Source organism: Rhamphochromis longiceps, linkage group LG5, assembly GCF_057381845.1.
Source record: "Rhamphochromis longiceps isolate RC_006_pf linkage group LG5, R_longiceps_female_GT1.1, whole genome shotgun sequence".
NCBI lineage: Eukaryota > Metazoa > Chordata > Actinopteri > Cichliformes > Cichlidae > Rhamphochromis > Rhamphochromis longiceps.
The window spans coordinates 1,557,092-1,582,094 of NC_140561.1; the positions used below are offsets into that span (position 1 = coordinate 1,557,092).

Sequence of the window (25,003 nt, forward strand, 5' to 3'; positions counted from 1 at the left end):
GGCACCTTTCAGAAACCCAAGGTCACCTTAGAAAAGAACAACATTAATAAAAGGAGCAATAGTCATAAAATACATAAGTTAAAATTGCAGAGCTTGACAACAGATAAAATCAGCACTAAAGCGAATAAGCCAGTTTGAACAGATGTGTTTTGAGCTGTGACTTAAATATGGAAAGAGAGTCAATATTTCTTAGTGCAGGAGGAAGAGAGTCCCAGAGCGAGGAGCAGAGCGACTGAAAGCTCTGCTCCCCACAGTGATGAGACGTGAGGATGGAACAGTAAGATGAACAGCAGATGAGGATCTGAGAGGGCAGGAAACAGTGTTGATCTGGAGCAGCTCACACAAATATGAAGGAGCAGATTTATGGACACACTTGTACGTGAGAAGTACGATTTTAAAGTTTATCCTGGTTTCTACGGGCAACCATGAAGCTGCTGAAGAACTGTTGCAATATGAGCTCTTGACAGAGTAGGAGTTACGACCCGAGCTGCAGAGTTTTGGAGAAGTTGGAGTTTATGAAGGGACCTTTTAAGGAGACCAAATAAGAGGGAATTGCAGTAATCAATGCGGGACGTAATAAGACTATGGACAAGGACGGCAGCAGCATGGGGAGGAAGGAAGGGGCGGAGTCGGTTAATATTACGCAAGAGGAAGTAAGCAGACCGGGTTATGGAATTAATGTGAGACTGGAATGAAAGAGTATTATCAAGTATGACACCCAAACTCTTACCCTGAGGGGAGGGAAGGGTGGGAGAACTTGCCTCCCTGCATTCGTGCACTGTACTGAATAAAACAGGTAAAGTGTGATTTTTCTGGATGCAGCAGTTTCATTCGTTTGGAACTATCACTTTAATTATGCAGTCTCATCATCTTCTCAATCCTGGCGCTGTAATGTAAGCCCCATGGCTCTGTGAATGCAGCACTGTGGAAGAGATGAATGGGGAGGCCCCGCCCCTGCTCAAGAAGAGGAGGAGCCACCAGAAACAGTCGGGTCACCACCGGGATACCTCAACCAACTGCGCACAGGTCCTCTGGCAAATGCTCCGTTTATTTCACGTCTGTGATTAAGGTAAGCGTTCATTTCAGTTATCCTCTCTCTCTGTTTACAAATCGTTTAATAACTGGACAAAAGAATTATCCTGTAAATAGGAAAACAAATGTAACTTTACATTTAATAAAACACTCTTGTCTCCAGCATAGATAATTAGCACTTGTGAAATATTAAGTTATTGTATGTTATCAAATTTTCCACACAAGAAAACTAATGAAATATACACATGTCATAATTTAACATATGACGTTTAGTATGCACTGCCAATATTCAAGGAAGCTCAGTTTCAAGTCCACATAATAAAACAAGCAGTGTTTGTCAGGGGATATGGCAGGAGTGCAGGAGAAGGCAGGCTGGACGGGGAGATTAAGTAAGCACAGGTATTTATCGCTCTAATCCTCTGCCTTTTTGAATCCTGTGGCCCTGATAAGTAGAAATGGGCTTTGCCAGTGAGAAGTGAGCTCAGGCTTGGACATGCAACTGTTTATGTAACACGGGGGAACTGGGGTGACATCTTAAGGGTTGCAAAGGACTAGATAGGCTTAGGGTTCAGTCCTCCATTCTCCAAAGCATCAGATGTGTATAAACTCTATGTACATCCCCATCCCCAGGCTAAGAAATGAACTTTTCAGACCACTCTCTCATAATCGAGTAGATGTGTTGTTTAAATGTGCATATTTACATGCTGATAATAAAATTTCTCAGTTAGACAAGAACTAGTCAATCTTACCAATATACTATTTCAAAAAGAATAAACAACATATTGAAATAAACCTTTAAACACAAAATAACAGAAACACACCTGGAAGAAGACACAGGACATACACCTGAGTGTCTTAAATAAAATTTGCTGCAGGTAATACAAAGCAGAGAAGGACTGACAAATACACATCACTGACAGACGGTGTGGAGTGGACAGGAGTGGACCCAAAGGCAGACGAACGAAACGTGGAAACAGAACTAGATTGGAACTAAAAGCGTGCCTTTTATTATGGCCGAAAACAAAACATTAACCAAACATGAAAACCAACTAAATGAGAAACTAATCACAAGATCCTAAACTTGGAAAACGAAATAGACGAAAACCAGGAACACTAGAAAATACAAGAACAGTTGAGACTTGGGAAGTTAACAGATGATGAGCAGAGGGAGACACAGCTGACACACATGAACATACACAAAGATGTAGACTGTGACAACAAGAGACGTGGAACACGCAGACATAGGGAGACGGGGCGGGACACAAGGGAGGGACACAGACGACAGAGAGACAAGGACACACACAGAGGACAGATGGACAGACGGACACACACAGAGGACAGAGAGACACAAGGACACACACAGAGGACAGAGGGACAGACGGACACACACAGAGGACAGATGGACAGACGGACACACACAGAGGACAGAGAGACACAAGGACACACACAGAGGACAGAGAGACACAAGGACACACACAGAGGACAGAGGGACAGACGGACACACACAGAGGACAGAGAGACACAAGGACACACACAGAGGACAGAGAGACACAAGGACACACACAGAGGACAGAGGGACAGACGGACACACACAGAGGACAGAGAGACACAAGCACACACAGAGGACAGATGGACAGACGGACACACACACAGAGGAAAGAGGGACAGACGGACACACACAGAGGACAGACGGACACACACAGAGGACAGAGGGACACAAGCACACACAGAGGACAGATGGACAGACGGACACACACACAGAGGACAGCGGGACAGACAGACACACACAGAGGACAGAGGGACACAAGCACACACAGAGGACAGATGGACAGACGGACACACACACAGAGGACAGAGGGACAGACGGACACACACAGAGGACAGAGGGACACAAGCACACACAGAGGACAGAGAGACAGACGGACACACACAGAGGACAGAGGGACAGACGGACACACACAGAGGACAGAGGGACACAAGCACACACAGAGGACAGATGGACAGACGGACACACACAGAGGACAGAGGGACAGACGGACACACACAGAGGACAGAGGGACACAAGCACACACAGAGGACAGAGAGACAAGTACACACACAGAGGACAGAGGGACACAAGGACACACACAGAGGACAGGGACACAAGGACACACAGTGGACAGATGGACAGACGGACGCACACAGAGGACAGACAGACAAGTACACACACAGAGGACAGAGACACAAGGACACACACAGAGGACAGAGAGACTCAAGGACACAAACAGAGGACAGAGGGACACAAGGACACACAGAGAAGGACAGAGAGACAAGGACACACACAGAGGACAGAAGGACACAAGACACACACAGAGGACAGACGGACACAAGGACACACACAGAGGACAGAGGGATGCAAGGACATACACAGAGGACAGACGGACACAAGGACACACACAGAGGACAGAGGGATGCAAGGACACACACAAAGAGGACAGACGGACACAAGGACACACACACAGAGGACAGAGACACAAGGACACACACAAAGAGGACAGACGGACACAAGGACACACACAGAGGACAGAGACACAAGGACACACACAGAGGACAGAGACACAAGGACACACACAGAGGACAGACGAACACAAGACACACACAGAGGACAGAGACACAAGGACACACACAAAGAGGACAGACGGACACAAGGACACACACAGAGGACAGAGACACAAGGACACACACAGAGGACAGACGGACACAAGGACACACACAGAGGACAGAGGGATGCAAGGACACACACAAAGAGGACAGACGGACACAAGGACACACACACAGAGGACAGAGACACAAGGACACACAAAGAGGACAGACGGACACAAGGACACACACAGAGGACAGAGACACAAGGACACACACAGAGGACAGACGGACACAGGGACACACAAGAACTGTCCTTTATACACATAGGTTTCATGTGCTTTGATGCTACAGTGCATCAAATGAAAACGCAGACGTTTGGTATTTTTCCTTTGTATAGCTGAATAAATGAAACCTCACTTACTGTAATGATTTATTTCAGCATCATATCGACTCAAACCTGACTCTGTGTACTGAGGCACAGTGCATCAGTGCACACAGTAACTACAGTCACTTAGTTATATGTAGACACCGGAGTAAACTGGAATGCTGCAAACTTTGGCTCAGCAGCACTTTCACATGTGTTGCGTGGTGTAATGTATAAGTACATGTTTCCACTGTCAGCATGAATAACTGATGTGATTTGTGGTTGTTCAGGAAACTACGGCTAAGATGGGCCAGAAGGAGATTGTTTGCAGCTGGAAGAAAAGCACCAGTAACATCAAGGACGTGTTTGACTTCAAGGGGAAGATGGGCTCGTGAGTACTTTTCACTCATGGTGATGCTTCTGTGTGAGGAACCTCTAAGCCTCCCGGAGCACTCAACACACTTTATGCAACATTCACACAAGCCCTGCTTCTGTGTTTCTAGCTAACTAGCTTTCTAGCTAACATTCTCACATATTCAAAGTATCTTGCCTAGCAGAAGACCTGCTCTATCTGCTGAGCTGCAGGCACCCCAGACTACGGAAGCCGTTTCTGCCACAAAAAAGCATCCATAACTCGAAACTTTGAGTTATCTTTCTCAAAATTTCCGCTTATTAACTTGAAATTTCGAGCTAGCTCTGCCAATCAGTAATCTATGTGAAGACGATATATATTTTCACTTCCTTCTCAGTTGAAAAAGTTCTATATTGTTGTTTAGTAACAGGAGCTAATAAATCCAAAGTTGGTTTTCCACACAAACACATGAACAGAGAATGATGATGTAGGAACTGGTCTGATGTCACCAGTGGAAACAGGCTGAGCCGTGGAGCTGACAGGAGACAGGATGCATTTGCTTTCATTAACCTCTCTCAGGTACATCCCAGTCATGCTCAGGGCTGCAGTGCATGTGTGAACCTGTTACTATTGTACTGTTAGATATGCAGCTTCTGGGTTGGGACATTTGGATTGGCTGTGGCCTTTATGTGTGGAGTGTGTATGTTCCACACACCTGTGTGGGCTTCCTTTTGGTACAAAGGTGAGCATGTTACATTTACTGGTGATTTCAAATTGTCTGTAAGGTTGATAAAGTGTTGAATATGTATGCAGTAAATGAAATGTAACTTTGGTCATCATTAGGACCAGAACAGCGCTATAATGTGCCTCAGTTCCACAGTTCTCTGTGAATAATACACAATGTTAACACAATGTTATGGGAAATGAAAGAAGGTGATCCTTGCTGTGCTGCTGTTACTATCCAGATGGGAGTATGCTGTCTGCAGAATGCAGATAATTGTGTCACCCACTCCCAGATTTGGTGTGCAGAGAGTGAAGACTGTTTTCCCCTTGTTCCACATAGGCCACATCTCTGTATCACCTTCATGTGATCTGAGGGCAACTGGTGGATAGTTGTAAGCTCTGACAGCGCTGCCTCAGTGCAGGAAGCAGGCAGAATGCTTTCCACATGCCCAGTATTTACTGGTTAGGCTGAGGCTACTGTTTCCACACTCTGAAATGGTTACTTCGTAGACAAACCCGAATGGAAAAGTTATAAATGGATACAAGACAGCTGGTTGTAAAGGTTTCTCATACTGTTTAAAAGTGTTTTGGCTGCTAACCTGGGAGATACTGGCAGTGTTGGGAAGGTTACTTTTAAAATGTATTCCATTACAGAATACAGAATACATGCCCCAAAATGTATTCTGTAACGTATTCCGTTACGTTACTCAATGACAGTAACGTATTCTGAATACTTTGGATTACTTAATATATTATCATGCTTTTTACAACAACATGAATGTACTATTGCTGTGTGATTTATTACTATTACTGAAGGTCCGCGACTCCGAACTGTAGTAAAGGGACCTCTGACTAATACGGCGGGGTCCCTGTCGGCTCGTAGCCGAAAAATAGCTTTACTTTGTTGTGTGGGTCAACTTTTCTTGCGAGAGACAGAGAGAGGCGTTGAAAGGCTGCTCCAACGGAACTTATTGTTTTCGGAGGAAAACAGGAACACGGTGTACAGTCGAGTCTTAATAGCTTACTTACAACTGGGCTCGTCAGGCTCTCTTCTTGGCTGCAGTGGTTATTATTATATTTACATGCTTCCAGCTCCCGTTTTTCCTCGATGACAGCTCGTACCTTTCCACTCGCCTTTTTCTCCCTCCTCGCGCTCACAGACACATAACGTGTATGGCAGTCCATTCTCCCTGCAGCACGGACTACACTGCCCATGATGCTACATTCTTTAGAGCTATGCTTGTAGCATTCTGCCTGTTAGCTTAGCACAACAACAACAACAACGAAAAGGCGCTCTCTCACCCAGGAAACACACAGTCGCAGAGAGAGAGAGAGAGCGTCACCCTGTAACCATGGCAACCGTAGCGCTGCCGCCTGGAACAACAGAACGTAGCTGTCAAACAAACCCAAACAGTCCTGACCCGCCACAATATGAAACAGGAAAGTACCGCAGTGTAATCCATTTATTTCAACAAAGTAACTGTATTCTGAATACCACCTTTTTAAACGGTAACTGTAACGGAATACAGTTACTCATGTTTTGTATTTTAAAAACGTAACGGCGGTACATGCATTCCGTTACTCCCCAACACTGGATACTGGCTTCACTAAATCAGTGAAGAGCAGCAACGTATTAAATTAACGTTAGGAGCTGTTTAAGAGCGAGTTAATAAACCCGTCACAGAGTGCATGAGTAAGGCTCCTGTGTGTGAGACGTCAGTCTGAGAACATCCTAGCACTGCTTCATTACAGGATTAAGTGTCTGGCTGCCTACACTTGTGAATGGATGTGCTGAATGTACTTAAAGGCAGGTGTTATGAACAGGTGTCGGCGTCTGTGTGCAGGTCAACACGTGCTGTTCCTCAGGAAATGTTGAGCAGATTTGTTGTACACAAAGTCAAATGAAGTGGTGTTTATACATCATTCTTCTAGCCTCGGTCATCATTCAAAGCACCGCGTTGTATGAGACGTGTTTATTGATTCATACACACACACATTAAACAGTGTTTATCTCATAGCCACAGCGACAGCTGATTTAGAATCAGCAGGTAACAAACATGTTTGGATGGTGGAGCCAGGATAAAAACCACACAGGAAACGCAGGAACGGTTCGAAACCAGAACTTTGCTGCTGTTAAAGTTCAGTCTGGTGGTGGTGGGGGGTTGGCATCAGTGTGAACGTAAGGAGGTAATTGTTGCTTTAATGTTAGTTTCTCAAACATACCACCAGATGGTATTTACTTTACAGTAGGTCAGGGGTGTCCAACCCCAGGCCTGCAGGTTTGAGATCTCACCCTGGGTCAGCACACCTGATCACATAATTAGTTCATTACCAGACATGTTGAGGTCATTTAGCCACTTAAATCAGCTGTGTTGGATCAAGGACACATCTAAAACCTGCAGGACACCGGCCCTCCAGGCCTGGGGGTGGACACCTGTGCAGTAGATCATTCCTCCACTGTGTCAATTAGTGCTCATCTGAATCGCTTTCTATGAAATGATATGATCGAAGGGTTTTGGTCTTGGATGATGTGCTTGCCACTGTCCTAATTAAACTTAGTATTTCTTTCACCCCTTTGAATTTTACCTGTTAAAAAGCAAACCCAGTATAAATGCTTTCAAATGAGGTAATAAAGAAGTCGTGGAGCTTATGTTTGAGCAGCTAGCCCCTGCTTGTTCCAGGGGTCTGTAGTACTGCTGGATCCATTACCCTGGGAAGATGTTTCTGTAGATCTCTGAGAGGATTGTAAGAACAAACAAAATAAAACTGTTAACCAAGATAAAGTTGTTTCTAGCATTTGATCAGGCTGTCATTAATCCTCTTTGATGTTTTTGCACAGGGGCTCATTTTCAGAGGTTTTCATGGTGAGAGAGAAGAAAACTGGGAAAATGTATGCTCTGAAATGTCTGAAGAAAAAACATCTCGCCCATAGCAACCTAGAAAATGAAATAAATGTGCTGAGGAGGTAACAAACACACACACTTATTCAAATGTGTAATGAATAAAGTCTAGCGGTGACTAGTTCTGCTGCCTAACATGTCAAAGGTTAAAGAGAATAAGAACGAGTTATCCTCCTGTTTCTTACTATTTCAGGATAAAGCACGACAATGTGGTGGGGCTGGAGGATTTCTACGAGAGTCGAACACACTACTACCTGGTCATGCAGCTGTAAGTGGAACTGTTTAGCTGACTTTCTATTAATGTTTACCTTGAAATAATGCAACACTGACAATTATTACTGCAGTATAATCTTACATTAACAATGCGAGTATACAGTGTGTACAGAACAGTAACAATTCAGCCTTTTTTGCTAAAATAGGCTGAATTATTGTTCAAATTGAATAAATAATATTGGTACAAACTAATATAGCTATGTGTCGTTCCTTCATGCCACCAAGCCTTTAACCCCTTAAAGGCTAAAATGATTTTTTTAAATGGAGTTTATTGAACCATCTGATAACTTGTATTATTACCATTCTTTGCTCATTATTGGCTGTTTTCCAAAATACACCAAGCTGTTATATTTCAAATCAAAAACAAAAAGGTCGGCTTTAATCTTTAATCAAATATCCACATTCTTCTCTTTCCATTTCTATTTGCATTGTTCACAGAACCACTGCGGCTGCTATAAGACAGAGATGTCTTCAGCTGGCAGTTTAATACAGAACATCCAGTTCTCCTTAATGATGTGCTGTTACTCCTTAGGGACCCCCATTCTTTGCTGCCACAACTCGTCAATAAACGGGTCCAAATCCAATATTTTACCACCTTGTATGGATGAGGCGGTTGTAGCAGACCTTTTACTATCTTTACACAAGAAACTTTAAATATTTAGAAATCCGTGTTTCCTCCAAGCTGATAGAGTTGTTCAGCCTTAATTTTATTCTGTTGCATAAGTCGGGAAAAGATGATTTAAACTGCTGGATCAGCCTCTGCATATCACTCTGTGGATGGATGGCAACAGTTAAATGGCTTTCTTAAAATCAATGATCTTATCTCAACAATCCCAGTTGTGCTGGATGCTGTCTCAGCCACCACAGGGCTGGGTACATGCTGGACAAGTCTATCACAGGGCTAACAAACAGAGACAGACACCTACAGCCAGTTTAGAATCACTAATTAACCTGAGCTCACTAACTGCATGTTGAAGGAAGCTGGAGTATGTGGAGAGGATCCACGCAGACATGGGGAGAAGTGCACACAGAAAGGATTTGTACCCAGGACCTTGTTGTTGCGAGGCACTGCTAACCACTGTGACACTGTGCATTCAACGTTACACTTTACAAAACCCCAAATCTCAAGGAGGTCTACAAGCACGAACATAGAGTCAAACACCTTAAAACACATTGTTTACCCTCAGTCCAATTCACTGTGGTTAGAAAGTGAGACGTGCACTTTATCAGCCCATCTATCCACAAACACCACTGCTTTCATTGCTCTACAGCTTCAGCCTCCTCAGACTTCATCATCAACAATAAAACATTAAGCTTCACGTCTTGGAAAAATCAAAGGAATTACTCAGCTTTATTGCTGTGCTAAGGAAACTCATAAACACACAAGAAAAGAAAACTTTGAGCTAAAGAACAGGAAAACATAGAAATGTGGAATCTAGCACCTACAGGTGAACCACAGAACTGCAGAATACGCAGCATGACAATGCAACAACAAGTAGACGGAGACTAAGGACATCAATGCACACAGGGTAACGAGAGGATGGGCAACAGGTGGGAGCACAGCTGGAACTTATACAGACTAACAGGACAGGAGAAGCAAAAGTGAAGACTGGACAAGAGACTCAAAATAAAACAGAAAGTACAATAAACACAGAGACAAACACTAAGATGCTGGGACAGGACAGAAATAGACATGAGGAGAAGGCCGACTAAACGTGGAACGTGGAGCACCTATAAGGTTTCTGTTGTCATGGTCGACTACCAAGTCTGAGCGACGAAAGCAGAGCAGATGTAGAACCCTGCGTGGCAGGCATGGGTGGAGGCAGAGACCCTCAGATGGCTTGGCTGGAGGCTGGTGATGGTGGCGGAGACCCTCGGAGGACAGAACTGGAGGCTGACGAAGGCGGCAGAGGCAGGGACCCGACACAGACGGAGGTGCCCTGGTACGGGTGGAGCAGGGCCAGACGGCCACACGGTGACCTCTGACCTGGGCAGAGCAGGACCTGAAGGTAAGAGATTACCTCAGGCTCGGGTGGAGCCTGACCAGACAGTGCAGAGACCTCTAGTGGGACAGGACCAGACATTGTGAAGACCTCTGGCAGAGCAGGACAAAGTGGCGTGGAGAGCTGTGGTGGAGCAGGACCAGGTGGCAGCAGTAAAAACTGCTAAATCTTACCAGTCCAAAGAAAACCCAACATTTACACAACTGTGTGCAACTACATTAATACCCGTATCACATCTGGAACATGACCTCTGTCTGTGCAAAGTCTGATGTGAAGTATGTAATACTAGATTACCACGTCTCCTCACAATGTTCATCCCAGGACACCTGCATAATGATCTTCTATTAGATCATTATAGATAATCCCTATGTGCACCTGCATGTGATGGATATGGAAATGGGAATATGCATACACAGAATTCAGCTACGTAGTACTTCACAATCTATTGCTTGCTGCTGCTGCTGCTGCTGGTAAGGTTAATAGTATAATTATAATGCACATATTTTCCCTCAGCCCCCTCTCTGTCTTTCATTCTGTCCTCTTCATGTTTAATGTCTCAGTATGGAGGACTTCTGAATGTAGACATGGTTCCATGAGAGGGGCCTCAGGTCACTCTGCACTACTGAGCCTCACAAAATATCCCCTGAAGTGGACCAGTCATCCACTCATGAACAGGGGGCTGGCCGCATCACCAGCAGCAAAAGGACAGGCGAAGGAGACGGGATGTCTTCAGTGGCTTGCAGGGGACCAGGCCTGGCACTGGCAAAGAAAGTGACGGGACCACTCAGGTCTCGGTTGGGTGGTGAGGGATCCACAGGCACTGGTGGAGCAGGAACCATGGATTCAGGGCGCTCAGGCACAGACACAGGGGGAGCCATGGACCCTTGAGGCATTCTGGATCTCTCAGCAAAGAAGACAGGTCCCACTGCAGACTGGGGTTGTAACAGTGCTGGGTGGGACCCTCCAGATTGTTAGGACGCACCGGTGTGTGTGTGTTGGGCATTCAGCCAGCTCGGTTTGCACAAGCTACACCGCAAAATCTCCAGTGTTACATTAACACTGGAGAGTGTCTATATGTGTCCACTCTTTTGAGTGTTAAATGAACACTTTTGACAGTGTTGTATGTTTAAAAGTAACCTAGTCAGTTTTCAAGATTTACAAAGACTAACACTGAGCAGTGCTGATTTTCTAACACTGGAATATTTCTAACATTTTGAGTTATTTTCTAGTGTTAGAAAACCAGCACTGCTCAGTGCTACTTTGGCCTTAGCGGTGCAAGTTTCTCTCCTTGTTTGTTAAACAGAGAACTGGGGAAATGGCAGTACTGTATGCAGTTAGTGAGCACAAGGGTGCTGATTTCAGATGGCTCTGATTCACACAGATGATGGACAAACCTGTCACAGGCACATTTCCTAAATGCTACTCGAAGTCTGTTTGCACAGCGGAACAACATTTTCGGTTATTATATCATTCGATGGACCATGGTCGTCCTTAGTCTACCGTCCTGCAGAAGTTCAGAAGACCTGATTGCCAGACATAAACGCTGATAACTCTTCTTCTGTTTTGTGCAGGGTATCAGGTGGGGAGCTGTTTGATCGCATTTTAGACAAAGGTGTTTATACTGAGAAGGATGCCAGCAAAGTGATCAAACAGGTGCTGCAGGCTGTCAGCTACCTGCATGAAAACAGCATTGTGCATAGGGATCTTAAGGTAAGACTCAAAAGAGCCACCATAACAAAGACAAACATGCTCCCAGTAGCAAAGTGAAAGCCACAGATGTTGACATGTTTGGTAAAATGACTTTAACAGATGTTTAATGAGTGTGTTTGAACATTTTAGGTACGTTTCTGTATTTCATGTCTTGCTTTTCCTGTTCTCTCAGCCTGAAAACCTGCTGTACTATAATACAGATGAGAATGCAAAGATTATGGTGAGTGACTTTGGTCTGTCTAAGACGCTGGAGCATGGAGTGATGTCTACAGCCTGTGGAACACCAGGATATGTTGGTGAGTTAACCATTTCTCTGCATATGTAATAGACTGACATACTTACTGTTTTTCCCTCTGCAGTGATAGACCATTTGTACATTGTTGCTGTGGGAAAGCACCATTTTACTGTACTACAGCTTAATACCACAAACAATTACTTTGGTCAAAATCTCATCACACTGGAGCAAGAAAAAACCCAGTTTTCATAAATCAGACAGTTATTGTGTATGTGCTGAATGACAGTACGTAACCTCCCAGGAGTCACTGGGTGGGGTGCTCCATCGTCCTGCTGAGAGGCTTCAGTGCTCATGTGGGCAGTGACAGCACGAACTGGAGGGCTCGTTTTGATTTATTGTGAACGTAACGAGCAGGTGGAGCAGCAGGAAGGGAACTCTGGTCAGCTCTGTTGTTTTTTATGTGATATATAAATAAACTGGACTTTGATCTTATTATTATTGAAAATGTCGTGAAATCGATCCATGTAGAGCAGAGTCACAAACCACGGAGGCCCCAGAAAAGTGCAATCAAACGATGAGTTTATTAACAGCCCGGAGAAAACATCAACATATGTCTTCTGACCAAAATACAGGCTGTGGACACTTATACAGCAGTGGGGTACACGCCCCCCCATGGCGTCAATGACAGATTAAAATAGGTTCCAGACATTAGTCACAGTTAATCGTACATCTTGTACATCTTTAATAGCTATAAACAGACATAGAACTTCTCATTTTGATAACACCTTCCATACAAGTAATAATCTTAAGCCCTCAGGGTCTCTGAGGCTAATTCTTGACTCTGCTCATCTGTTACCAAGTAGAATAAAATGCAACAGGTTTGCAACAAGAGGCTGGAAACATTTGGGCCTCTGCTCAGGCCTATTCCTAGATTATATGTATTATATGTACTGTGAGCATGCATTGCAGTTATCCTTCTATGTTCTAGTTTCCCTCAGCATGTATCACCTGGACAGTCACGCCAGTGAAGCTTAAGACCCTCAATGACCCGAACATCAACTCAAAATAAGCTCAGATATGCAATGTGTATAAAATACTTCTAACCGTACTTGTAATAAAAGTTAACATAATGGAAGGATCCTCAAATGGACATCTTCAATAAACAGCTGTAATGCAGTATCAATACTGTGAGAAATATTATTAGATGGAATAATGCTGTAAAAGGCAACTTTTTGCCTTTTCTTTTGAACCATATATTAACTTAGCTTTAACACATTAGCTTTAACGAGACTTTTTCTGGAGTGGAAACAGTGTGTTGTTTATAATGGTGCTTATATTGCACGTTGTTTGTCCTGCTTTCTGCAGCTCCGGAGGTTTTGGCCCAGAAACCCTACAGCAAAGCAGTGGATTGCTGGTCAATTGGAGTCATCACTTATATTCTGTAAGTACAGGCCTGCACGTTCATAATAACATGGCTAACTGTATACATGAATATTCACTGATCATTTATGGAGAACTGCGAACATTCATCAGTTATTGATTTTATTCATATTCCAAAAGTCAGAAGTACATGAACACTTGTACAATATTAGAGTCACCACATACTGCAGTATTTACTTCCACTGTGTAACTGTGGCTCCAGCAGTAGCTGGAGCTGGAAGGTTGGGCACTGAACACGAAGCTGTGTGCTCCAAAGCCCAACAGTGTGAAATATAAATAAGACCAGAAGGATCTGTAAAGCTCATCAACTCATCAAAGACGGGATCAAATGATCTCTGCTGTAAAAGCATCCATACATCATAGAAAATCGATCAAATGTTGATAATTTTAGAAAAACATCAGCTCATTCTGAATTTGGTGGCAGCAACAGGTACCGAAAGGTTGGGCGGGGCCACGTTTACCACCGTGCAGCATCCACACTTTTCATAATGTCTGGGAGCTGAGGAGGGAGTCGTTTGGATTTGGGGAAAGGAATGTCGTCCTCATCTCGTATGTGAACGTAGCTGCTGTCGTGGCTCTTTGTCTGTGCAGAGCCTGCAGAAAGTGTTGTGTGGAGGGGAACGCATCTTCTCTGAGCTTTGGTACAAAGATGGCAGCTGCATTTCCTGATCATGTTCACAGAGAGCTTTAGTTTATGGCGTGGTTCAACAGGTCACATACAGTGACGTGCACGACAGAAGGATGCTGTTTTTAACTACGCACACAGATTTCCCCAGTGTCCTGGAATCGTTTGAGGATATATTGCACTGTTTTTCTTTTCTTTTGTGGCCCTCTACCAACTTCAAGTGAGAAATGTTGCTGCCATCATATTCAATGTATCCATCTCAAATAGCCAGTTTTTGAACTTTTCCAGTTTGCATGAATATTTGTACTGTTTATGAGACTGGGGAAAGCTGCAGTCAGCTGGATGATGGAGCATGCATCAACATATGGTATAACTATATACCATTCATGTTTTATTAATGTGTGCTCACATGAACTTTACAGGAAGCCTGGACTGTTTTCATATTTTCACTAGCCAGTACTCAGACATGTAATGTATCTGTCTCAAATTACAGCTCCTCAGTGAAAGTACTTTTATATTTAATAGTCTGAGACATTTATGCTCAAACGCTGCTTCACAGCTCCGTGTCGATAGTCCATAAAAAGAAGAAAAGTGTTTGATAAATGAAGCTGAAATTTCACAGCCCTCACTATCAATGTTCATATTTTCTGTTGTAACATTTTTATCCAAATCAGAGATGGTTGAGCAGAAGGTGGATTTGAGACCCAACAGTGTCAGTTTAAGCATTTCTTTGTCCTGCTGTGTAAATCAGTGCAGCTTGTTTCACGCTGCTTAACAACATTTCTGTGAATGTGTTTGTGCGGAAAGGCTTTGACCGCTCTGCCCGTTTACTACAGTAGCTGAGGAAACCCAGCAAATTGATGAAACCCGCGTCAGGGCATATTGTATAAATGTCATATAAGCATGACGATGGCTGCTAAAGTAATCCAGAGTTGATCCAAATCGGCGGTATCTGAAAGGCTGTGTGTGTGCTGCAGGCTCTGTGGCTACCCTCCATTCTTTGAAGAAAACGAGAAGCGTTTGTTTTCAAAGATCATGAGAGCTGAGTACGCCTTTCATTCGCCCTTCTGGGATGACATCTCCGAATCAGGTATGCTAACAGCTACACACCACAGTTTTCAGTACTGACCCTCCTCTTTCCTTCATTAGTACTCGATGTAAATAGCTGAGACTGGGTCAGATAAACCACAAGAAATATGACAACCAGTCCTTTTTCTAACACACTTACATTACACTAGGTTGCACTGTTTCACTATCATTTAAAGAGGGAATTATTCATGTGACTGTACAGACTAAGTTCCAAACCTGGCAAAAATCACATGCAGGATCTAAAATCACAGCTTCCCGGGAACATTAGCCTGACACTGATCCATCATGCAGATGTCAGTATGAGAACAGTGCAAATCTTGATCCACCTCGTTTCTTTATATTTGACCTCCAAGGAACCAGACTTTCTTGTCATTTTCGCCCCTCAGCTGTAAAAGTGTCAAGTGTAGACACTCAAGTTTGTGCAATAACTCGGCAATGAGGCAACTTAGGAGCTTCAAACTGATACCACAGGTGTATCTACTAAAAATCTTGGACCAGTTTGAATCTCAGTGACCTTGCAATGAAGGTCAAGGTCAGAGGTCAAGTTTTATGAACATCTAAAAGGAACAGTGAGAAAGCAGACAGACACGCTGACATGACTGGGAAGATAGAAATCCAAACAGACCAGACACGGAGATGCAGGGAGGCAGGAGTACTCCACCCAACAAAAGCCACAGCGGAGTAACACGAGCAAGCAAACATCAGCGTGATCTGTCCTGAATACAGGGAGCAGAGCAGTGATTGTTCCAGCTGTGGTGGCCTTACTTTTGTGAACAAACACAGCATTGCTTATCCTCTTCCTCTTTGAAAAACTCCACTTTGAACTCATAGAATTTACATCAAACAAACAAGCTTTATTAGTCACATACACAATCATGCAGAGTACAACATGCAGTGAAATGTTTTGTGTGTGAGCTGCGGACAGGCTGCAGACGTAGCCGGGCCTTTCCAGGGCTTGGTTTTAGCATGGGCCATCAATCTGCTCCGATCGCTCAGCAACAACAAGGCACTTTCATCCAGGACACTGCTGCTTTTCTACAAGTCAACCTTCTGTGTGAACTCTAGATAATCTTGTTGTGAGAGTCCAATCAATCAGCAGCCGTGTTTGGCACCACCGAGCATCCTCCTGTTTGTGGGTTCACACGTTCTCTTCATATGCAGGTGTTCCTAATGAAGGGCTTTAGATGTGTTTTCGAGAGCTTTAATAAAACTGTGTGTAACATAGAGGAATCATGCTACTGTACGCTGAACTGAACTCTGTCCATATTATGTGTCAACAGCCAAAGAGTTCATCAAGAACATGATGGAGAAAAACCCCACTAAACGCTTCACCACTGAACAGGCACTCAGGCACCCCTGGTTAGTGCTTTGCCTCTTAAATGTCGTAATGTTTTGGACAATGATTACACATTTTAAACCACATAATCAACATGTGACTGAAGATAGCTTTCTGCTTGATTTATGAACAAAAGTATCAGCTGTTTATGAATTACAGTCTTTTTCTGAGAGACTCAAAAGTAATTGGTTAGTTGATATAGAAGCAGCTTCGTGGACACGTGAGAAACTGATCTGGTCTAATATCTGGGGTTCATTCCAAGTCTTCAACTATTTGGTTGTCAGCAGGATGAAAAACCAAAATAAGGGAGATAGCAAACATTGTATGATTGGCCAAATCAACAATCATTCTTAAAAAGAAGGAAAGTTATGGCCAGCTATGCAAGACAAAGGCCTGAAAGACAGAAGACAGACCTCGGTTAAGAGAGAACACATTATGTTTGTTTGTCTTACTACTTTTGAGCCTCGGAGAATGTGGAACAAAGACTAGCTCTATCTGCCCGATGATGGTGTACAGACGCAACATTGTCCAAATACCCAAGAACCTAACTGTACGTCTGCTCATGTTACCCTCGCAGGATTGTTGGAGACACAGCTAGAGACCAGGACATTTATCAGTCTGTGTGTGAACAGTTGGAGAGAAACTTTGCCACATCCAAATGGAAGGTAATGGCTAATCAGGGCTCTAGAGTGCGACCAAATTGGTTGCAAATGCGACCAAATTTTTCAGTGGTGCAACAACAAAAAAATATTTGGTTGCACCTGTGCGACCAAATGTTCGGGTAGCAAAAAAAAAAAAAAAAAAAAAAATCTGCAACCTTCCCTGTGGTCAACAACAGACACACATTTTGCCCCTATCGTGGACTAAACCAATCAGAGATAGTCAGGGGCGGGACCTCTCTGATTGGCCGTGGTCCAGTTGAAAGTGCAGGTGGAAGTGGGAGGTGAGTAGCTTGAATAAAGCGTTATCAACTCATTAGATCCTGAATCGACTTTTAAACATAACTGTGTTTTGCCAGAAACCATTTCAACAACAACCAAACAGCAGATGAGAGCAGGTACACGGACTCCACACAAAGACGTAAACACAGACCCGACGCATCAGGATCAGCTTTGTCTTTCTCGGCTTTCTCACCCGCCGGCCCGTAGACGGACACGCTGTCGGAGCTTGTTCAATACTGAAGAAATTTAAACTTTATATGCAGAACATTGTAGAATATTTTTAAGGTTTTCTGCTATAAAAAGCCAGACCAGGAAAATCTCCTTCATGTTTTTCTGTTTTATTCTCAGTTACTTTCACACAAAGGCATCTGCTGTGATGCTCACAATTCTGATGAAGTCAGTGCTGATAAATGATCAGAATTATAATATTTCTGACTGTCTGAGGCTAAGTTGCATCGAATCGGGACTTTGAAAACCGGAATCGAATGGATTGTAGAAATCAGTGATGATACCCAGCCCTAGTGAGCAGCCTAGGCACGACAGAAGTGGATGTAGCTGTAATAGGAAAAGAACTATTGCTAACTTTTCTGTTAAGGCCTGATCCTTCTGAAATTCATAGCCAGTGCTCTGACACGGTGTCATCAATCTTTGAATGCTGAAAAAGCACAGTGTATCCAGAAAAACACATTATATCAATTATTATAAAATCTGTGTGCGCCTAACTTTTGTACCGGTACGCCCATGGCAAAAAGTTAGTCTAGAGCCCTGCTAATGATTGGAAAGGTGACTACATACGCCACGGGTGTCAAACACCGGGCTGGGGGCCCAGAATTGGCCCAGCAGAGACTCCAGTGCAGCCCATTGGACGACTCTGGAAAATGTGCATAAATTGTAATATTTTCACAAGTTTTACTGCTTTTCCTGTTGATGGAGAATCCCCTTCAACTGCCATTCACATGTATTAACACAAACATGTTAATCCATAAAACATCTGCTATAAGGATTCCATTAAGACATTTTAATATTGATGGAATTCAATATAATTCTATCAATAAGTAGTTCAAATTAAAGAGGATAGAGGAATCCTAAAACAAATGACTTATGCCGTATGAGAAAACAAAAACAGTATGTCTAAACAAACTTGCACTGCGTACCTGTTCCACCTCTATAGACGTACAGACCTAGTAAAGTTTCTGAAATAATGGAATTATGAACATATGTTCATAATTCCAGCAGGAGTTCTCTAAAAGACACTTTTGCTATGCTAGATGTTTTTCTATACAAGATGCAGGCTGCACCAGTAGTAACTGCTCACTTTGTGGATCTCCAACAGCAAGCCTTCAATGCAGCCTCTGTAATCCAGCACATGAAGAAAATGCAGTTGTCCCACAGCGTGCCCTCCACACCCGCCCTCCCCATACCGAACATCAAACCAGAGTCCTCATCCCAGAACGACTTGGAGCCTGTGAGAAGCTGCCAAGATCAGGCAGACCCCCTTGACCCCAATGGAAACCCTGTCCAGTCTGCTAGTCTTCTCTCCTGGAGTGACTGTGACCTGGAGACAGGACTGTGTCCTTCACTGAGAGCCAGTCAAAGCGAACCAGGAAGTCCTCTCAGCACTGAGGAGTCCAGACAAGTTCATACCTTCCATTCAGAGAATGATGCTCTCTTTTTCCAGTCTCAGAGGTAATTAAACTGCTGACCCCTTCCAGCTGCCGTCTGATGTATCAGATAGAGAGAAATAACTAGAATTAGATGGCCAGAGTAAGGAGCAAACATGCTGTTTTAGGCTTTTCCAAACTGCACTACATCTTTGTTTACTTTGCTTCTTTTATGTGTATATTTATACTGTTTCAAATGATGCTTAAATTGGTAAACTGATTATTAAGACCTCCAGAGTGATGCTTTATATAATTTGCCATCCATTAGTTGGCTTTGAATAAATCCTGAGTGTGTTGCAGGCTCGATGCAGTGGCTCCGGGGAAGGACCAGCCGCTTCAGTCTGGTGTGTGCTGCATCATGTGATTTGATGACGAGATGCAGGTAAATGGCCCCGTGTGTATCCACGTTTAAATGTCAGCTGTACTTAACAGCCATAACACCCAAACCCCCTCTCTAATATTGTGCAGGCCTCTTCTTGCTGCCGTAACAGCTCTGACCCATCAGGGCACCGACAAGGAACCTTTGGCGGTGTCCCGTGGCGCCTGGCACATCTCCCGGGTATTTCCTGAGTTGTTCCTGAGCAGTGTCTACAGTGTCCAGAGACCACAGCTGTCTACCAATGCTTTAGAGGGATGTGCTTGATCAGCAAAAATATTTAGGTGGGAGGTACCAAACAAGCAAGTCTGGCTACCTGCCCACTACGTCTGGGTGCAAGCTTTGGGTAACCGTTGGGGCAGTGTCAGGCGACGCGAGGTCGAGAGACTGTCACGCCCACAGTTGAGAACAAAGGTCTTAATATCCAGCCTTATGCGAACACTGATCAGAGTGCTACATAGTGTTTCCCCATTTTAATAATAAAGCATTTTCATTATTCATCAAATATACATTGATATAAGTCAATATACAAATAAAATAAAAAGGAGTAGGTGGCTTACTTTCATGTGTACAGGATCTTTAAACTTGGTAGACTAGCAGGTGACTCCAGGAGTGTGAGAAGAGAACTCTGTCGCCACACCATCATTACACTTGGTTTTCAATGAAAGGTCGTTGAACACAGAACCATTCATATGCGACCTTGCTGATAGTTAACTGGTCTTAATGCTGGTCGTGCATAGGTGTAAACTTTGAGTTTATATGATGGATCACAGAGTGACCTGTGTGTGTGTGGAAGACGACACATCTCAGAGAATATCTGACCTATACTTTGCATGATTTAATAAAAAGAAGTTTAAATAAATGAACAAGCACAGAGTTTGAAAAGGACGTATTCCTCTGTATTTGGAGTAAAGGGATTATGTTACAATGCACATCATGTGAGAATGTGCTGAAGGCTAATCTGATTAAAGCAGAATTACATAAACTGAATGAAACATGAAATGAATCACATCCATGTGTGATGGTATTTCTGTGTTAAATAAGATTCAATGAAGTGATTTTAAAGGTCAAGTTTAAACTTTGTGTTAAATCATGTGATTGGACGATGTGACGTCCAGTAGAGAGGAGGGAGAAAGGGTCCGTGTGATGTTGTGTGAGAGGAGCAGATGTGAGATGTTCTCAGTGGAGACAGTAGAGGGGAACAGAGTCCAACCTGTGAACTGATTTGGTCATTTGTGGCTCGTCATCACGTCGCCGTGTTAGACGGTTCGTTCAGAAGGATTTCGACTGACATCATCCTTCACTGAATGCCCACCTGCTTTCCTGTCCAGTGATCATCATCACGGGGATGAGGAGTGTTGGCTTTATTAAAGTACAAAACCCCGCTGGAACACAAGACCAATAACTGCACGACAAAACAAGGCAAGAAGGCGCTCTGCGTTTGTGGCTCACGAGGGAAGGATTCCTTCACCTGAACTCAGCTCACTTCGACTGATTCCTTCACTGCAGCTCTTTTTATTGTCAGCAAGCAATCAATCATGAATATGCAATTACAAATACACGTGACCTTCTTAAGCAGGCATCTCTGAACATCAGTGTCTGTATTCTGTCTGTGCGTGTGTTTCCAGCTATACTATCCATAGACATACGACCTTTCAATGATCTTAAACTGTGTGTATGAGGCATGCAGAACAGCAGAAGTAAGAACAGTAACGTGCAACAGGTGTTGTCTCAGACGAACATTTAGTCTTGCACTTTGAAGAAACAGACTAAAGCTATCAGGAAATTATCAGGTTGAGGCTGCTTCCTCTCATCTCATGGTACACATGCACACAGAATCTAATCAGACCTAATGAGGATGTGATTTTTATCAGCATACAGATGATTATATATTTCTAAGCATAAATGAAAATATAAAAAATATCAATTCCAACATTCCCTCCTGTTTGTCGTTTGTGCCAGCTATTCGTAATATATAATTTAGTGAATTTTACAATTTAAGAAAGTTAAGCAGACTTGGGTTCAAGATGTTGTTGATGTGGCCCTCTGATGCAACTCAGGTTTCTCATGTGGCCCCTTGTAAAAATTAATTGCCCACCCCTGGTGTAGAGGGTGGAAATCAGCCAGGACAGCTCATGAAATATAATAATAATAATAATACATTTTATTTGAAAGCACCTTTCAAAACACTCAAGGTCGCTGTACAGAGTAGAATAAAGCAACATAAAAGCAAGCAGTTTACAGAATCATAAAAGCACAAGACATAAATAAAATAGCAGAGTGGAGAGGTTATGTGGGTATGTGGGTACATTTATTTTGTACAAATGGGATTTGAGCTTGGACTTAAAGAGAGAGAAGGAAGAGATGTTTCTTAAATCAGGAGGTCGGGAACTCCAGAGTCGTGGAGCAGCTGAAAGCTCCCCGTGGTGGCAAGACGGGGGGAGGGGACGGAGAGTGAAAGGGAAGAAGAAGATGTGAGACACAGAGATGGGGCGGTGATCTTAACCAGGTCAGAGAGATATGGAGGAGAGAGATGATGAACAGCCTTAAATGTGTACAAGAGTATTTTGAAATTGATGCGACCGGGAGCCAATGAAGCTGCTGCAGGACAGGAGTGATGTGGTGGACAGAAGGGGTCCTGGTGATGATACGAGCAGCAGAGTCCTGGACGCGTTGGAGCTTGTGGGTGGATGTTTGAGTAAGACCAGAAAGAAGTGAGTTACAATAATCAGTCCGGGAAGTAACAAGGCGGTGGACAAGAATGGCAGCGGCATGTGGGGAGAGAAAAGGACGGAGACGATTAATGTTGCGCAATTGAAAACATGCAGACCGAGTAACGTTATTAATGTGTGAATTGAAAGATAGAGTACTGTGGAGGATGACACCCAAGCTTTTCACAGAGGAAGAAACGAAGACTGGCGAGTTATTGATAGTAACAGAGAAACTGTTGGTTCTGGATAATGTTGACTTAGTGCCGACCAAGAGGAGCTCGGATTTATTACTGTTGAGTTTGAGAAAATTAGAAGAGAACCATGAATTTAGTTCAGCTAAGCAGAGGGTGAGGGAGGACGGGGAGAGCAGAATCAGGTTTAGTGGACAGATGCAGCTGGGTGTCTGCTTACATATTATTGATTTCAGTTGTGTAAATCTACAAATCACACTGTAAGATAGAAACCCCTGCTGAGCAAAAGGAACAAAGGCTGCTCTCAGTTTTGCCAGAAAACATCTCGATGATCCCCGAGACTTTTGGGAAAATACTCTGTGGCCTGTCTCTGCTGCTCGTCCTCAGAAATGACGAGTATCTCAGCCTTCCACACAGTGAGCCTTTTCTCTTCATTCAGATTGTATCATGGACTTTAGGATCTGCTGTTTGATCTGTTCCTTCCACCTCTCCTGGTTTATTTCTCACCGATCTCACTTCCTGCAGTGACTACAATAAAAACATCCTGTTTGTGGAACAGCACGTGTGTCTGATCACTCTGCATTGCACGCTCAATACAAATCCCACCGCCAGTACGGACCTCAGTCACAAAGAGAAAGCCTCAACACAAAATATGCACAATACATGAATCCCAGCTGTCATGATGTGCACCAAATTAATCCTGTTTTTTCTGTCCTTGCAGCGCTTTCTGTCATCTAGAGCCAGTTAATGTCTCCAGATCAGCTCTAAAGAAGTGCTGATCTTTGAAAATGAATCCACTGTGAGTGAGTGGACAAATGTCATTGTTTTTAAGCCCCACAGATACAATCATAGTCTAACTGTACAATGCAATGTAGTCCAAATAACCCAGCACATATACAGCAGTGAAGAGACAGAGGGGTCAGTGAGCAGGGACCTTTCAAAATGCTACAGTTTAGGTTTTACCTTTGGCAGAATCACACTCTTACTTTTCTGTGTTCGTGTATTTGAAGTGAAATTAAAGCTAATTAGAGCTTAATGGCATGAAAGTGAAAGTGGAAAGTGCTAAAAATACAGAATTATCCTTTTAAGTGAATCTAAACATTTTCCTTCCTCTGTCTAAAAAAGAGCTTCATCTCCTCTCTCTGTTTATACCAACTCTACTGTCTGACTGGCTTTTGGAGACTCAGATTTGAAGCCAAACAGAAAAATTGATTGATTGAATCTTTATTTTGAACATGTTGAAAAAGTACAACAACATAGAATTAAAAGAGACAAATGAACAAAGCAAAACAAAAGGAAAACGAGTAACCACAACTACAAATAACTTTCATGTTCAAAACGGAGCAGGAAGAAGCATAAGCTTATTTAATCCCACCCCTTTTCCACTATCTAGTATCAATAGACTACAGAAATACCTCATTGCAATTACATTATATGTTATGTGTAATTTTTATTTTTATATATATACATATATGTTTCTATCTATCCATACATACGTATATACACATACGCACATATACACATTTTCAATAACCCCATTAACACCTCAAGGATACACAACCTACAAATAAACATATATATATATATATATATATATATATATATATATATATATATATATATATATATATATATATATATATATACCCATACCAACATTCACGCGCACACACATGAAAATATTAGACAAGAACACCCTATCAAATCTCTACCTTTTCCCTGTACCCTGTAAAAACCATATCCTTAAACCGCTTTTTAAACTGCGGCATGCTTGGACATTGCTTCATATCTTTACTTAGTCTGTTCCACAGCTTCACTCCACACACAGAGATGCAAAAACTTTTTAATGTTGTACGGATACGAGGATGTTTTAAATTTAATTCCCCCCTCAAATTGTATCCCCGTTCCCTTTTAGAAAACATTTTTAGAATATTGTCAGGAAGCAGGTTATTTATTGCTTTATATATAATTTGTGCTGTGAGAAAATGAACCAGATCTGTGAATTTTAGAATTTTTGATTTTAAGAATAGTGGATTTGTATGATCTCTGTAACCAGTTTCATGGATTATCCTTATGGCCCTTTTTTGTAATATAAAGATTGATGATAGCGAATATTTGTAAGTATTGCCCCAAACCTCTGCACAGTAATTCAAATACGGTGCAATCAGGGAACAATAGAGAATGTGGAGTGATTTGTGGTCCAGAATGTGTTTTACTTTACTCAAGATTGAGAAACTTCTTGAAATTTTGTCATGTATATGATTTATATGAGACTTCCAGTTTAATTTATCATCTATAATCACACCAAGAAACTTATGTTCAAGTACTCTTTCAATTTCCACACCATCTACATGAATCTGCACTTGTGCATTTCTAAGGGAATTCCCAAATAAGATAATTTTAGTTTTACTTAGATTTA

General features: G+C 42.9%; 1 protein-coding gene across 1 annotated transcript; it reads left to right on the plus strand.

Annotated features, from left to right (window-relative positions):
• The first annotated feature begins 937 nt into the window (after positions 1–937).
• On the plus strand, positions 938–20,142 carry LOC146669027 (calcium/calmodulin-dependent protein kinase type 1D-like). Its single transcript, XM_085407836.1, has 13 exons — positions 938–1,069; positions 4,309–4,409; positions 7,933–8,058; positions 8,187–8,261; positions 11,841–11,979; positions 12,152–12,275; positions 13,580–13,655; positions 15,257–15,369; positions 16,649–16,727; positions 17,282–17,369; positions 18,979–19,331; positions 19,607–19,688; positions 19,775–20,142. The coding sequence occupies exons 1-12, from the start codon at positions 938–940 to the stop codon at positions 19,668–19,670; spliced, it is 1,470 nt and encodes a 489-aa protein (XP_085263962.1). The 3' UTR covers positions 19,671–19,688; positions 19,775–20,142.
• Positions 20,143–25,003: the final 4,861 nt, after the last annotated feature.

Coding starts and splice junctions, on each gene's coding strand:
- LOC146669027 (XM_085407836.1), top strand. CDS start 938: ATGGGGAGGCCCCGCCCCTGCTCAAGAAGAGGAGGAGCCACCAGAAAC. Junction 8,262..11,840: donor TACTACCTGGTCATGCAGCT/GTAAGTGGAACT, acceptor TGTTTTGTGCAG/GGTATCAGGTGGGGAGCTGT. Junction 11,980..12,151: donor TTGTGCATAGGGATCTTAAG/GTAAGACTCAAA, acceptor CTGTTCTCTCAG/CCTGAAAACCTGCTGTACTA.